Source organism: Tachysurus fulvidraco, chromosome 11 (assembly GCF_022655615.1).
Source record: "Tachysurus fulvidraco isolate hzauxx_2018 chromosome 11, HZAU_PFXX_2.0, whole genome shotgun sequence".
Lineage (NCBI taxonomy): Eukaryota > Metazoa > Chordata > Actinopteri > Siluriformes > Bagridae > Tachysurus > Tachysurus fulvidraco.
In genome coordinates, this window is record NC_062528.1 from 8,162,430 (window position 1) to 8,178,575 (window position 16,146).

Below are 16,146 nucleotides of genomic sequence, written 5' to 3' on the forward strand. Positions count from 1 at the left end.
GTTTTCTGCGTAGATGATTTTGTGCTGTTTGCAGATCATTAGACTTCTGATGGCTTTTTATAAGAGATGCTGTAGCTCTGAATGGAAAGACAACATAAGAGACATGACACAGAGACTGAAATATTAATCTACACTTCTCTCTCATCACTTTGGGTTCTCCCAGTAGGAAACTAATCCAATAAGCCTAGGCTATAATCTATTATGATTAAATGAATCGTTAACACCTGGCTTTAATTCTTCTTCTTATGTAACATTACCCAGAAGGAAGTAGTTTCATTAACCTGCCTAATAATGATACTTACATCAAAATATATACAGCCATTGCATACATTGTTCCTCATTTGGTTCATTTGGGGAACGTGAAGAAAATTACAAGTACTGTAGGTCCAGCATGTAGGTCCAACTTGCATTGTGTAGTGGAACCTGTGGCTATGGATATTCAATATTTATTAATTTATTTGAATGTACAGTGTTGTTATACATGGCACACTAGGATAATTGAAAAATGGTCTTTTTGTAACATCTCCTCTCCAATTTCTGTGATCCTGTGCCCTCTGTAGCCTCATATTCCTATTCTTGGCTGACAGGAATAGAACTTGATCTGTATCAAATTGAGCATGGTGTATATTGTGTGATGTATTTCTGCTTACCAGAGGAGAAATGAGTGTTTTTTTGAGTTACCTAACCTTCATATCAAGTCAAACTACAAGGCCGGATCTTTACTGATCTATATCATAACCAAGGTGTTTCCACCTGCAAAACTGATGCTCACTGGGTGTTTTTTCCCCAGAGACATGCATGAAAACTTACAGAAGATTTCTACTAAACCCAGCCCATTTGGCATGGTGAAAGTCACTGGGAGTCACATTATTCCTTAATTTTCAAGCTTTTGCACCAACTCTTAAGTATATTATGATAAAATTTAAAGGCATTTGGTGTTTGATTGATTGATTCATTGATTGATTCATACATTTATTCACTTCTGTCAACCTGATGCATTATCCTCCTGTATTATTGTCCTCCTACTGTGGGCCTATAGTGTGCATCTCCAGTGCATCTCAGGACAACATGTACACATTCATTCCTTGAGACAATTTAGGGCAACTAGGCCACCTGCATGTTTTTAGAAGGTGGGAGGAAACTGAAGATTGAAACCCACACGGACACACAGGGAGAACATGTGAAACTCAACACAAACAGCAACCTGGGAGCTGAAGCAGAAACCTCTTCTGCTACCATTTCATTATTTCCAAATGACAAATATGGATCTGCAGGTGTACCTGTAAACAGCAGTCCTGTCACATTGCACCAGGCTCATCTGAGTCACACTTCCTGAACCGATGAATCTTGCTGTGTGGTATTCTGGGCTATTTGTGATCCAGTCTGACTGTAGAGTGCAGTTTAAACTTTATAGTACAAACTTGCCTACAGTAGGGGTATGGTAGGACACTGTGATAAATTAAATTATTTCTATCACTATAGTGGTATTGAAATATATCCTCTGGCAGATTTTTTCAAATCATGCCTTAGTCTAAAGCATCTCGTAGCAAATAACCCGAATTCTCTAACTCAAGACAAACCATGAGAGACCCTCACAGTAATTGTCATGTTTGTCATGTTTATGGCTAAAGCTGGCTTCTTCCCAAGGTGCAGAAATGAGCAGTGGAGCTAGCCGGCCGCCCACACTGCCTCCCACATGCATGGGGCCCAGGCAGATAGCAGCGTCTCCTCACAATGAATCCTGTCACCGGCTACAGGAGTTAGAGCCTGCCATCAGCATTATCGCTGGTTGCCAATGGCAACCCAAAGCCTGCAAGACAGCTCTTACTTCTCTTGTTCTTACACTCCTTCTGAAGCTGTTATGGGGACTGCGCTGCTTCCCAAGAATGCTGTTGACACCTCTGTCTGACACCGAACCTGTTCAGCTCAGCAACACATTGTATTTATAGATGCTGAGATCACATGTAATCCCTGCAGAGAACATATGAATGATGAACAGCATTCATGGGCTGTAATGCAATGAACACTGTATCACTTTTTGACTGAAATGTATTGTATTAACTCAGCATTGAGTCACTGAGTCAGAACATGGTCTCTATTAATTTTGTCTTTCACCCTCTAGTGGACATAATAGTGACTCGCAAACTCTACGCTAGAATCTAGTCTAGATTTGGAGGCTTTTCACAAAAATGTCAGCTCAGATGCGAAACCTCAAAGAAACGTTATGGTAACACTTCACTATATAAAGTCCACATACATTATATAAAGATCCTTAGGTAATGCTTAAAATCAAGAACAAATGAACAGTTACAGAATGTTAATGAGTTAGCAAGATATCATACTTTATATACTTAAGTATTAATATATGTTTATTTATGGATATTATAGCAAAGAGTTGTACCCTAAGGTTCTCGGATGATTTTTAAACGTAAAGATTTAACAGGAATTTTCGTTTACATTTAATTTAGATATCACCTTTTCACCTGTTTCTCCTAAAAGCCGATAAAGGTAAAGAAAACGTTTGAGAGAATCCTTTAGTTAATTTACAGAGACAAGTAAAATAAAGTGACTAGAATTAACAATTCAAATATATTCTGATCATATTCTATACTCAATTAGTAAACTTGCCCACATTAAACATTAATAAATAACTTAGTGTGGACAATAAATAAGTAGACTCTAGTGTTTAGTATAATCGAAAACCTTTTATACCATAAATGGACCATCACTACATTTAAAGTAATTTAATAGTTTACTTATTACCTAGTGTACTTTGCCTTGTGTTTGTAATTGAGTACTTTTCTGCAAATAAGCCTATATTATAGTATACAATCTATACATGAACATATTATACTTATTCTTAATACTTCTTTGCCACACAAAAATGTGTTACCTTAACTTACCTTACTTTACTGTTACTGTGCAAATAAATAAATAAATAAATAAATAAATAAATAAATAAATAAATAAATAAATAAATAATCTATCCATTGTGACTTGGTTAAAACAAACAAGGTGGATAAAGTGACTAATTTTCACAAACATCTTGAGCAGTTTTTCAAGGTGGTAGTTTTACATGCTCCATACAGCCCTTGCACTCTTCTCATGCTCTGCTGACCTTCTTCCTTACCCATTTTTATGATTTTACTTGATTGAAAACTTCAGAAGATGAGCATCCCAGTGGCGCTTTTATCCCTCTGAAAAGGCTACAAAAGCCAAAGCCTGTATATATAAGGGTATTAAAGGGAACTCTTAGATCCCCATAAAAGCTTTGATTAGCTCAAACAGAGGAGTCATGCAACAGAAAAGGGGATTTTCTGGCTTTGCTCTTTGTCGGTCTAACTCTCATTCTTTCTAATATACACATCCTTGTATTCTCAGAGGAGCCTAAATTTCATTACATGACATGCTGCGAATTTCCAGAGGTGTTATTCAAATGATCATACTCTCAAACTAAACAATATTTCTTAGACTCAGGCATTTTTAGAGAGAATGATTTCAGCAACATGACATCATCTTTCTGTTAAGACTAGGGGTGTTAGTCTTGATGAGAAAATTATGCTTTATTCAAAGCTTGGATATCATGTCACACAAAAAGAAATCTTCTAAAATGTGTAAGTCTCACCGAAATCTTTATTTCACCTACCCAAGCTGGACATCCAAGGGGATAGACATTTAATGTTCATTAAGAAAATGAAACGAAACGTTGCCATTTTAAAGGGTTTGAGCAGTGTTTCAGGAGGCTGGGCAGACTGGGGCTCGGTTGGAGGGCGAATGCTTTTCAGCAACAGCAGGTCTATTCATTTTGTGCTCTTGTTCTGACGAGCTCACATGTGAACCCAAGAGCTTTCTTTTATGTGGCTTTTATGTTCTACAAGAGCAGCTAAGTTCCTGCCCTGCAGAATCTCATCAAGGACCTTATTTACAATAAACTGTAAATCAGTTTTGTGTCATTTATTTCAGGGTTTTTGCGAGACATTTAAAAAAAAGCAGTTATATCAGTAGGACTAGGAATTAAATTGTCTAGAAAGTTCGAAAAAAATAGCAGCAATGTAATTAAAGTCTGTTTTAGAGAGAAAATACAGTGGTAAAAGTTCAACCTGTGACAGAACAATGACTTATGGGGAAATACAATAGACACCACTGGATAAGGACACACACAGAGGCACCCCTGAAAATAGATGTGCACTGGGCAGAAACTTAGGCACACAGAAAGAGAGAGAGAGAGAGAGAGAGAGAGAGAGAGAGAGAGAGAGAGAGAGAGAGAGAAACAGAGAGCTGTTCATTGAGGGGTCCTAGGAGTGGGGTTCAGTGCAGGCAGCGTCCAGTCTAGCAGGAAGTGTTGTGTGTTCACGGAGACGTGCCTGGAGTGGCCAAACCATGCTGAGTGCGGGGGAGAGAAACCTAATGCTACTCCCAAGATGAAGGCGGAGATGCAGGCTTCCTCCAAAGAGGCAGGAGTTTTTTCACTTTTCCAGAAACTGTGTATCTTCACCTATTTCCTGGCAGGTAAGTACAGAAATACCTGCTGTGCCATGTGTCCCAGGGTTAAAACTGCAGAGAAAAGCAAAAAGAAAAAAGTAAAAAAAAAAAAAAAGTGTTTAAATACGTATGCAATGCTTCATAGTTAATTGTGGAATTGTTGGGTTCTTATATTTTTACATTATTTACATATTTTTATATTGTGCAGATGATTTAAAATCTTAACTGATGAAAACTTTTAGGTCTTGAATTTGATATGCGTTCGTTTGGCTTAGTTGTATAATTTCTTATTTCGGTCGAAACACTTTGCTTCAAAACAATGTTATGTAATTATTTATGTAATTTCCTCCATAATTAAATCAGCTGCAAAAGCATTATTTGTATTTCATTTTTTTAGTTCCCCCTGAGTAAGGGTTAGTTTCATGCTGTGAGTCTGTAAGAGATTGTAGCATGTTGTAGATTAGATGGAGAAAGACATTAGGAAATAGGAGGTTGTTTCATGCAGGAGAACATGTAGCAGTCGAAGCCTGGCTCCAAGCACTACTTTTGTGTCATTGTGCTGTGTGTTGATTAGCAAAATCACTGAGCTGCCACTGTCTGGTAGCCACCAATCACATAAGAGCCTGGCTATCACCCAGCTGGCCCTCAGAGGACGAGGATAGGCCTACAATCCTGGCCTTTGTTAACTCGTCTTGGCAAGCCGTGAACGCTGAGGCCTGTTACCAAGGCGATGAAGACATGCCATGCTGAATCGCACTACATAGTCCTGCTACAACTGAGTAGAGGAACAGCCTTTGAACCTGCTGGAATATTCAGATGGCTTTGCTACAGAATAATAATGGTTCAGCAACTCAGGAAGCCTGGAGAGTATTTAGCCAACATGGCAGACCTAATATTCGCCCCTGAATTCTCAAAAAAGCTTTATTCAATCTAATTTGTACAAAGCCGCTAAGGTGAAAGGGAGTGTTTTTTTAATAAAGTATAGCCATGAATAAATATTCATCTCATTAGTATATACTTTGAGATGAATGATCAAATTACAAATTAAAATACGAGTAAAATGCTTTTTTTACTTTCCAAGACATAAAATAGAATTTTTATAAACCAAAATTTTGTATAAGAAGTAGAAGAGCAATAATAAAAATTGTATAAAGGAAATGAAAGTTGGGTAGCAGTAACAGTATGAACTATATTTGGAATAAAATGCAAATATGTGCAGTTGTAGGTGCAATGCAATTCTGTGCAACAATAGGCTGAGAAAGTTGCAGAGAAATTGATAAAATGCACACCGATCAGCCATAACATCACCACCACTGACAGGTGAAGTAGTGTAATGATCTGGTCAATGTTCTGCTGGGAAACATTGGGTCCTGATTACACCTTCCCAATTATTGTGGCAAGCCATGTACCATTCGTGGCAACAGTATTCTCTAATCTCAGTGACCTCTTTTATTCTGAAAACTGCAAAACTTCTTCAGGAATGATTTATGAATATGACAAGGAGTCAAGGCGTTGACTTTGCCCTTGAAATTCCCCAGATCTCAATCCAATCAAGCATCTAAGGAATGTGCTGGACAAACAAGTCTGCTCCATAAAGATCCCACTTCACAACTTACAGGACTTGGTACCTGACATCACAGCACACCTTCCGAGGTCTTGTGAAGTCCATGCCTTAATAGGTCAGACCTGTATGAGAGGCACAAGGGGGATCAACACAATATTAGGCGGATGCTTTTCATGTTATCAGTTTTATATTTACATATATAACATATCTAATGTATAAATATCTGAAGGAAATTGGCCTGTGGCCATTAGACACCATATGTGGCCATATGTAATGTATTTCAAACCAAATATTTGATATGTTGTGGAAACTTCGTACATAAATATTATTTGGTGTATATAATATTTACATTATTGACAATATTTACATTTATACTTGATAAAAAGAGATATTTTATTTGACAGTTTCAAGATTAATACACATAGGATATAAGAGTAGGCAGACTAATCTTCAGCCAATAGAAAAGTAAAGAACATATTTATGTATTAGTATACATGTATAGTAGAAGAGCAAAAATGTTAAGATTCCAATCTAGATGAATAACAACTTTCTATTTTTCATCAGAGCTTTTTTCATCCAAAAATACTATAGCAACTATCACTTATTTACTCATTTTGCATGTCATACAGTTAATTGTTTATGTGTCTCTGTGGTGTTTGCTTGTTTTGTGTATCTATGATGAGCCAACATCTTGTGCTGTAGGTATTGCACCAAACCAAAAACATTAAATCTTATGCAGTATTCAAGGTTAGGGAATAGGTTAAAGTTATGACAGCACTTTGCAGATCTATAAAATTCTACTGAATTTTCATCTTAGATTTCCTTCGAGATTTTCTTAGATTTTTTTCTTTCTTTTTTAGTTTGGTCATAAATATTGCTGATTGAAGTTTGATTGTGTATGGAAAAGATACAAAGAAAAAAGGCCCAAACGATTAAGTAGATATTTGTGAAGTTTTTCTTTGACCAAATTATATCTATAAATAGTAGAGAATGGAAGTTTATTGTTAAACATATTAGATTATAAATTCATTAAGGTCAATGTTGTGTCATGTTTTGTGTTTACATAAAGTTGTCAGTGGCGTGAACATCACCTGCCCATCCTCTATTGTAAGAGGCACCTTAGGTGGCTCGGCCCTGCTCTCCGTCAGCTACACCAGCACCAGCTCTGACAGGCCTGTCATCAAGTGGCAGCTGAAAAGGGACAAACCTGTCACTGTGGTACAGTCTATCGGCACTGATATCATTGGGAACTTGCGGGGCGAGTACCGCGGCCGCATCATGCTCTTCGAAAATGGCTCACTGCTGCTCAACTACCTGCAGCTGTCAGATGAGGGTGCTTATGAAGTAGAGATCTCCATCACTGATGACACCTTTACCGGGGAGAAACACATGAACCTCACTGTAGACGGTAGGCAGGGGCAGGAGGGTTTCCTTACAGCATTTAGCTTGCCATTTACAGCTCCAGCATAAACACTCTAGTGCAGGGGTGTCAAACTCATTTTGGTTTTACAGTTTAATCTGATCTCAAGGGGGCCAGACCAGTAAACCCATAGCAAAATTACATAGAACTATGAACAACCTAAGTAGTATGTGCAATTTCAAAAACACTTACCCAGTTCAACATTTATTTAAGTGCATTATGCATAAAAACTGAACAAAATTATTGCACAGTGGCACAAAACATTTAGTCACAGGTTTGTGGAACTTATAAACACTGTCCTGCATGTTAACATAAATCATACATCAAAATATAGAAACTGTTTAAAATCCAATTTCCAATTCTGAGAAGCAAATCTGAATACAAATCTTGACTCCACAAACTTAAAATCTTAAGTGGCAGCTTAATAAAAAGAAAATCTTTGTAAAAATTGTTAATTTATACGCAAGTATATATGTTTTTTAATAAAGGAAACAAATTTATTTTATCAATTTGCCCCTGAAACTTGGCATCTTTTAGCCTGCACAAGTGCATCAATATCAGGCATGCGGACAATTTTAGAATCGCATGTTAATGTAGGGTCTCCCATAGAGAACTGCTTCAGAAAACTAAAAACAAAAAAAAACTAAACTAAAAACAAAACAAAAAAAATCAAAACAAACGTGTAACCAATGAGCAGAAAGGGGCTTGTCTTGTCAATATGCGGCGGAGAGGGTGTTCAGTGCGCATGTGTGACATTAGCAGAAAGCGGTTTTAACATTGACGTGAAGAATAAAAACAAAGAAAGAAAGAGAAGAAAGACTTACGATAAGGCAAGAAGTAGGACGTGTTAATATAGGATCAGCTTTCCAGCGCTGAGGAGAGAACTGAAGGAGCAGGAAGTTGGCGCATATTCACAGATTGGAGTTTCCCGAGTCTATAACTCCTGAGCTAAACTCTGTTACTACACAAAACGCGGTTGTAGCTGCCTCTCTACATTACTACGAGAGAAAAGAGGTGTTATTTGTGTAGTAACAGAGTTTAGCTCAGGAGTTATTGACTAAAATGTTATTCAGACCCTGAAGCTCAGTACTACCATCTGCTGTAGTTCTGCCGAAAATGAAAATGATTTTTTTTTCATATTGCAGATTTATCCCTGAACAGAACAATGACTGAACTCCCTGACGGGCCGGTTGTTTGACACCCCTGGTCTAGTGCATAGTTCTGGAGATTCGTTCAATTTTGGATTGAACCTAAACGATTGAAGTTCGAAATTTGAAGATGAAGATTGGAATAAAGACCAAGCAGTGTTTTCCTAATGGTATCATATGACCCAATTTTATTTGGGCTTGTGTCCACTGCAGATTCCTGGCTGACACAATAGAAACCCAAAATCCTGAGATGCTTATTAGGGTCCAAATGTCTGAGAACAGATTGAAAATTTAGGATTGGGATCTTTTTTCTAAATAAAAATAAAGTTTTTACGATTTATCAAATGCTTTCTTTGTTTAGCAGGAAAGCAAGAAGAAAAAACTGAAACAGTTACTTGTTACTGAAACTGAAATAAGTTGCTCAGAACGATTCCTATTAAATGGAAAAATTATGCAACAAATCCACATAAAAAAAAGAATTCTGAATTTTTGTGTTTTCTTTTTTAGTTCCTGTATCCAGGCCATTTGTGCACCTGGTGGCTTCCTCTGTGCTGGAGCTTACTGAGCACTTTATACTTAACTGCACTCATGAAAGGGGCACAAAGCCTATTTACGGCTGGCTGAAGGGCGGGAAGCCTCTGACCAATGACTCACGTCTGCTTCTGTCACAAGACCAGAAAGTTCTGACTATCTCCAGGGTTCTAATATCAGATGATGATGTCTACACATGCACTGTAGAGAATCCCATCAGCAACATGAAGAGCACACCTATCAGACTCACAGTCTACAGTAGGTGCAGGATTCTTTTTCCATCTTAACCCCCCCCCCCCCCCCACTAATCTCTGCCTAATGTGTGTCTCTTTTCAAGAATAGCTTATTTCTCAGTACTTAACAAATGGAAGAAATCAAACTGACTGAAAACTCACCTTTAATGGAAAACTAAGTTGAGCTGTTGAACTTTTGCAATAAATATTCTGAAATGTCTTAGAATCAACCCAGGGATATTTAGTTTGCTAGCATTGCTTTTGTTTAAGCAAGCCAGGTTAGCCAGTTGTGTTTTTAAGTGCATAGTTTCTTAGGTGTCATATCTGTACAGTGAGCAACTAGACACATCTGTATATGCTGATGATTCTGCTGCTGCTGCCGATTTATTTATTTTATACATCATATGTGTGCAGTTTAGAAACTCCTTGCCTACTGGTAACTATGCATTTTGATCTGTTACTATAAATGACCAAACAAACACATGTCTAATTCTGAAAGCAAGAATTATACAAATTCAGAGCTTAACATAGTGCAAATATTGAGATTTTCTTTGAAATGTACATTGCTACCTAAGTCGAACAGAAAAACAGTGACCCTATCTGTTGTGTTCCAATAAAATCCATAATTTTATCATCCCGAGTTTGTGAGCTTGAATCTTAAAAATAGCAAAAGTCAAGCTTGAGTTTAATAGAGCAAAATTAACAATGAATGAGTGAGGGTGGATGTAGTTACATGAGATAAAATCATGCATATGGAAAAAATTGCCAGCTTATTCCTTTAAATGAAATGTGTCCTGTGTTATCCGTAATGTTCCCTGGTTGTTAGCTGTTTTATGTCATTTGAGAGTGGACAGTTTTTGGGATTGGCCAAGACAAAACTAATAAAGAAATAGGGAGAACATTTATTTTTAATAAATGTTTATGGAAATCAGACAGATTCAAAAAGGGTTAAAATTATGCTAGGGTTCAACCAATCAACAAACTTGTCTTAACAAACAAACTAAACAAAAAATAATCAATTAAAACAATAACTGTGATGTAAACACAAACATAAAGATTCATGGCATGACTATTGATGAGCAGAGTTTTGAGGTGTATAGTGAAACCAGTGAATTAAACCCATATGAATAAAATTCTAGGAATTGAGCATGAATGTAATAGTTCAGACTTTTGATAGACTAGATTTCGGGAAACAGAGTCAAAATGATTTATTATTCACACTTATCCATATAGCACTGATAGAAAGGATACAGTTTAGGTTTAACTAAATTAAATTCATTATATACTAATAGTGTACAAAAACTAACCTAATTTCAGGCCAGGTGAAAATTTTTAGTCCTAGTGAAACTTAGTTTACTTACTCTTGCCTATCCTTCCACCACTACCTCTTCTTCTTCCTCCTCTTGTTCCTCCTCCTTCTCCTTGTACACTACCATACACTTAAGACACAGCAACAGCCCAGTGGGGTTCTGCATTTTCTCTTCACCTGACTGCCCTTTAAAAAAAAAACAAGCACAACTATTCATTCCCACTCTAACTAAACTTCTAAACAAATCCAGTCTCTCATCTCAGTTTGAGCTCAGAGCCTCATTTACACTTTGTTTCATTTGAGCAGTAAAATCATTTTACGGTAGTGCCGCATGCATGTAGATGGAAAGAGATGGATGAACAGTGGCACATATTTTTCAGCACGACAGAACAGCACCATGACAACATTGGTCTTCCTGGTGTTTTCTTTTTTTCTGCAGGACGAAGCTCTCTCTATATCATCCTTTCCACTGGTGGAATTTTTTTGCTCATAACCTTGGTGACGGTGTGTGCCTGCTGGAAGCCTTCCAAAAAGTAATCTCACTTCCTGAGTCAATACTTTGGTTATAATAAGTCTGAAATCACACTTTACTAAAAGGTTCACAAACAGTGTATGCAGGATTATTAAAGATTATTGGCATTATGTGTGGAATGGTAACAAAAAATGTTAATGATGATTAACAATGAATGTTACGGAATGATAATTTGTCAATCTGAGACATTTTATATTTTCTTTTCTTGCCCCTCTAATTTTAAATATAATCCCTAATAAAGGGTATATTGCAAATAGAAATAGAATATACATATTGTTAAAAATGTAACTGGATTCTATTCATGAATAGATCAAACTCCTGCAAGTTTCTCAACAGACCCTTTTTGTAGATCAGTAAATGAGATCTCAAAACAACATTTTTTATGGGGCTGGCTTCAAAGGTCAAATTGTCCTGTGTTATATACGAGCCTATAATTTGGGTTAAGCTAAATTCTCCCTAAACACACCCTGTGGCAATATTTTTTTACTATTAATCCTGAAATTCACAGGATTACTTCAGAGTTCACAAGATGTAAATACTCAACAGCATTATCAAAAAAGTTATTATTATAACCTTTATGTTCATGTTATGTATATAGTGACTTACTAATACTATTAATATCACTACTTATGGACTTAAAAACTGAGATGCCTTCAATGGACAGGGGTCACTCGATACAACCTAGAAACAGAATATCTAATATGAACAGTTATGTCTAATAATAATGAATGTAAATATTAACCATATTATAAACTTGCTGAACCTTCTATCTTCACCACTGCAGCAGACATTTGATTGATTATTTGTTAATTTGCTTTTCACAAAGTTCATCTCTTCATCTGATTTTACAGAAAAAGGCAACAGCCTCTTATTCAGAGCAGGCAGAATGTAGAGCAGAGCAATGGCAATCATGAAGGTAACATTTCAAGATTTCAATCTTTTTTATTTTTAAATAATTCTATTCTATAGGCAATTTAATTCTAAATATTATGTATATGATGGCAGGGTAAAAGGTAGAATTTCAGGAGTAATGCATTGCTATATATTTTCATTCATCTAAAGAATTCATTCATTCATTCATTTTCTACCGCTTATCTGAATCTAAAGGATTAACACTTTATAATAATATACTTTATAAAGCTACATGTATCTTACATAGATCATTAATTACAACTGGTCTTAACCTACATCTATAAAGGCAAAATCTGACAGGTGTGCACTCTCATAAATATTGCTTTTTATCATAATGTGCCATAAACTGGTTTAGATATTTGCATAATAGTGATGATGTGAAATACATCAGGCATAAGTATTTAATTATATTATCATAGGCTTTAAGGTTGTCTCACATAGCAAAAAAAAAGATTTAAACTTAAACTTAAACTTAAAAATATATATAATCTAAAAAATATATAAAACAACATTTAAACTAAAGTATCAATTAATATATAATTAATTCAGTACACTGTAATAAATTTTAATTAAATAGTAAACTTTAAATTACAAATACAAACCACTCATCTGTATTCACTACATCAAATTCCACTTCCCACTTTTAACTGATTACCTAAAAAGGGATGCTAATTTTACCTGAAGCATCTTTAATGAGAATATACAACTCCACATGAGCTAGCTAGCCGACATGCTATAAAGTGAGTATTACTTCTTTAGGTTTCCGCTAACTGAGCAAAAATAAACATTTGGAAATTTTGTGTCTGAAATATCAATTACTCCATATTCATTTGTTTATGGAAGTTTATAAAAGCAATATCACATTTGCAATTGTGTTTTTACTAAATAAATAATGGTGGAATATAGCTACAGCACGCTACAGGCTAGCGATGAGTCTACAGTCTCAGGTCTTAGAACCTTATGTTTTATGTGTGCTACTGTCACTATACAGTATATCAGGTTTACATCATAATACCTTTTTTAGCTTAGCAAACTTCACCAAGAAGTGGAATGTAACAGAGTACTATTCATATAATCTGCTTCTGTATTTCTCACTAGTAAACTTTTAATTAATCAGTGGAGTTTGCAAGGTTTGCTATTAGCATTCAACTTATTTGTATGCTAGCTACAGTTATATCTATAAAAGCTGTTGGTAGTTTGCCTTAGCCAAAGTTTTTTTACGTTCCTGGGTTGCTTGTTAAAAAGAGGTTCTAATTTACCAGCAAGTCAGTTTCAAGGCAGACTTCTTACTCTTTTCCTTAACTTTCTAGTACTTTTGCTTTCCTAGTTAAATTTAACAGATTTTAATTTTCCACCTTAACTTGAATTGAAGAATTTGAAGCTGTACCCGGGTATTTATATTGTAATAAATAATTGCTTTTTTCTGAAGTTATTTATTATTACCTTTTAATGTACAGTGAGTAAACACTAACACTCACAAACACTAAGTATGAGTGTAAGGCAGCCTGGTTGTGCATATAAGTGTTACTGAAATAAGGATTTATGTCATCGTCACGGTATTACCAAACAAACATTATCAGTGCACTAATAATACATATCCATACTTTGTAGTTTCAGTTGATATTGTGCCGGGGAGAAGCTACCATAACCGAAAAGGCCCAGGTGGATTATACGTTCTGAAGGAAACAGTAAGTAAAAATATCTTCCTGAATCATTAAAGCAGAGTTGCTTTACAAATGTAAGAATAGCTGTGTGATTCCCTTTAGCTTAGTTGATTGCATTCTACTATTTTCTAATACAACTGCAGGACTTTTCTGAAGACCAAGACGAGGACCCATGTACCTACATCCACCCTTTGAATCCACATAGTCCACCTTGCTATCCTAGCACATTCTCCTCTCCAGAAGCATATACCTACTCAGGAAGAAGATACCCTCGTACCCCTGTCCCCTCTCCTCCCCCAACCCCAACCTCCGCCATGCCCATGGCACCCTCACCACACCTGCGAAGCTTACCGCGAAAGCCCCACCCATCAGCTGCAAGCCCCACCCCATCACAGACAGAGGAACAGTCAACTGTACACGAGTCTAGCATTCACAGTCACATTTAGCCATCAGGTCAAAGCACACTATTAGAGACAAACAAATATATAAAGAAAAAGGAAATGTTTGATTGTGTTTGTTAAGGTGTAGCGGTCTGGGAAAACTCTTCATATACTGAGTTTCTACCATACAACTTTTCTCTTCTAAAGCCTGTTTATCATTTGTATGTAACTCTACCAAAAGTAAAGTGCTAACATTTTAAATCTATCCCCTAAAGTGAAAAAAGAAAATATTTAATTTTCTGATTCTATCAGACTCAACTGCAGATATTCTGACTGTCTGTATCTGAATTCATTATGCTTATTTCACTATACTATGTATCTATCATACAACCTGATAAAATTAGGACATTCAGAGGGAGTTGAGTTATTCATGGATTTTATATAGTAATAACCAGCATTCAGAAATCAAATATAAATTACGAATACAGAATGGAAAGCTCATTTATCTGGCATGACATATAGCAACACAAAGAAGAGTTAATCCAACACCACTGTCTGCTTGTTTAATACAACCATTATATGTCTGTAAATAGACTAAAATAAGTTAGGGAATGCCATTTGAAAAAATATTAAGTGCATAAATATGATTATTAATATGGATTCCTTTAAAATCCACAAAATGATTTGGTTCGCATGGAGGATAATGGAAAGTACAGAAAATTTCATTAAAAAAATAGATTATTATCAAGATAAATCTGGCAACATTGGAAGTGTGAAGTACATGTAGCCACCACACACATTTTTGTTGTACACCCTGTTCTAGATATAGTCCACATTTTGCTGTTATAATGACCTTCAGCCTTCTGGGAAGATTTTCCACTAGATTATGGAACGTGTTTTTGAGGATTTGTGAACATTCAGGCACAAAAGCATTAGTGATTTCAGGTAATGATGTTAGATGAGGAGGGCTGGGGTGCATTTGGTGTTCCAGTTGATCCCAGAGGTGTTCAGTGGGTGTTTGAGACAGAGTCAGGGCAACTCCAATCTCGGTAAATCATGTCTTCATGCAGCTTGCTTTGTTTTGGCCTTTTTATTCACAATGAGGAGAACCTGAAATTGCTTCCAACATTGTGGCAACAGTTTAAGGAAAACCCACATGTGGGTGTGATGATCAAGTGTCCACATACTTTACTTTACCACATAGTGTATAAGCAGATGATTTATATAATCTGAATGCCACATCCAGAAAAGCATCTGTAAAAAACCTACAGTATCACTGAAAAAGCATGACATTCAACTCATAACCTTTGCATTTTAGCCACTTGACTAAGTATAGCATACTTAGAAAGTATGGTTATGCGGACTGACTGTTTTTACAGCTGTGTTTGTAAAATTAACGTAATGAAAAAATGTAAAACTGAAGCAAAACACATTTTCTTTTGTCCACATTTAGCCACAGGTTTTCCCAGGCTGCCACACGTATTGTATATCATTGGTAACAAAAACTAAATGTCTCATAGAAGTCAGAAATATCAGATTATATGGGGGTACTTGTTGTGAAATGGCTTTATGTCAGTTCAAAGTCATCATACCTCTACTTCTTGACCGTTTATTTCTGTTTCTACTTCAGGACATGTTAAATGGAGCACATTCACTTTTCAATTCTTAAATCAATATCAGACACCTAACATAGCAATAAACAATGGATAGTGGGCTGGACAGTTTTCAATAAATAAAACACGAAATTTTTATGATTATGATGTTTTGCTTTAATATTCAGCAGTAGCTGCTCAATGAAAATCGCTGAACGAGCCACAAAACTAATTTGGCCGTAGCTGATATTTCTTTTACATACTTTTAAATTATGCAAAATAATAATTAATAACCAGTCTTATATAATGACTGCAAACTTGTTAAAGGAAAGTAATATTGTCTGGTGAGTCATCCTGTGTCTGGATGGGTTTCACTTTT

General features: G+C 36.0%; 1 protein-coding gene across 2 annotated transcripts; it reads left to right on the forward strand.

Annotated features, from left to right (window-relative positions):
* The first annotated feature begins 4,295 nt into the window (after positions 1-4,295).
* hepacama (hepatic and glial cell adhesion molecule a) lies at positions 4,296-15,922 on the forward strand. Of its 2 annotated transcripts, XM_027173926.2 has the most exons (8): positions 4,296-4,509; positions 6,021-6,161; positions 7,116-7,454; positions 9,122-9,403; positions 11,127-11,220; positions 12,071-12,135; positions 13,743-13,819; positions 13,939-15,922. In XM_027173926.2, the coding sequence occupies exons 1-8, from the start codon at positions 4,422-4,424 to the stop codon at positions 14,239-14,241; spliced, it is 1,389 nt and encodes a 462-aa protein (XP_027029727.1). In that variant the 5' UTR covers positions 4,296-4,421; the 3' UTR covers positions 14,242-15,922. The 2 variants fall into 2 exon arrangements, with proteins under 2 accessions (XP_027029727.1, XP_027029728.1); XM_027173927.2 differs by lacking the exon at positions 6,021-6,161 and having other exon boundaries at positions 4,300-4,509; positions 13,939-15,916.
* Positions 15,923-16,146: the final 224 nt, after the last annotated feature.

What these genes read in the sequence shown, in the direction of transcription:
- hepacama (XM_027173926.2), top strand. Translation starts at nt 4,422, where the DNA reads ATGAAGGCGGAGATGCAGGCTTCCTCCAAAGAGGCAGGAGTTTTTTCA. An exon ending in TGAAGTCCATGCCTTAATAG is followed by an intron (nt 6,162 to 7,115) that starts GTCAGACCTGTA and finishes GTTTACATAAAG; the next exon opens with TTGTCAGTGGCGTGAACATC. An exon ending in TATACGTTCTGAAGGAAACA is followed by an intron (nt 13,820 to 13,938) that starts GTAAGTAAAAAT and finishes ATACAACTGCAG; the next exon opens with GACTTTTCTGAAGACCAAGA.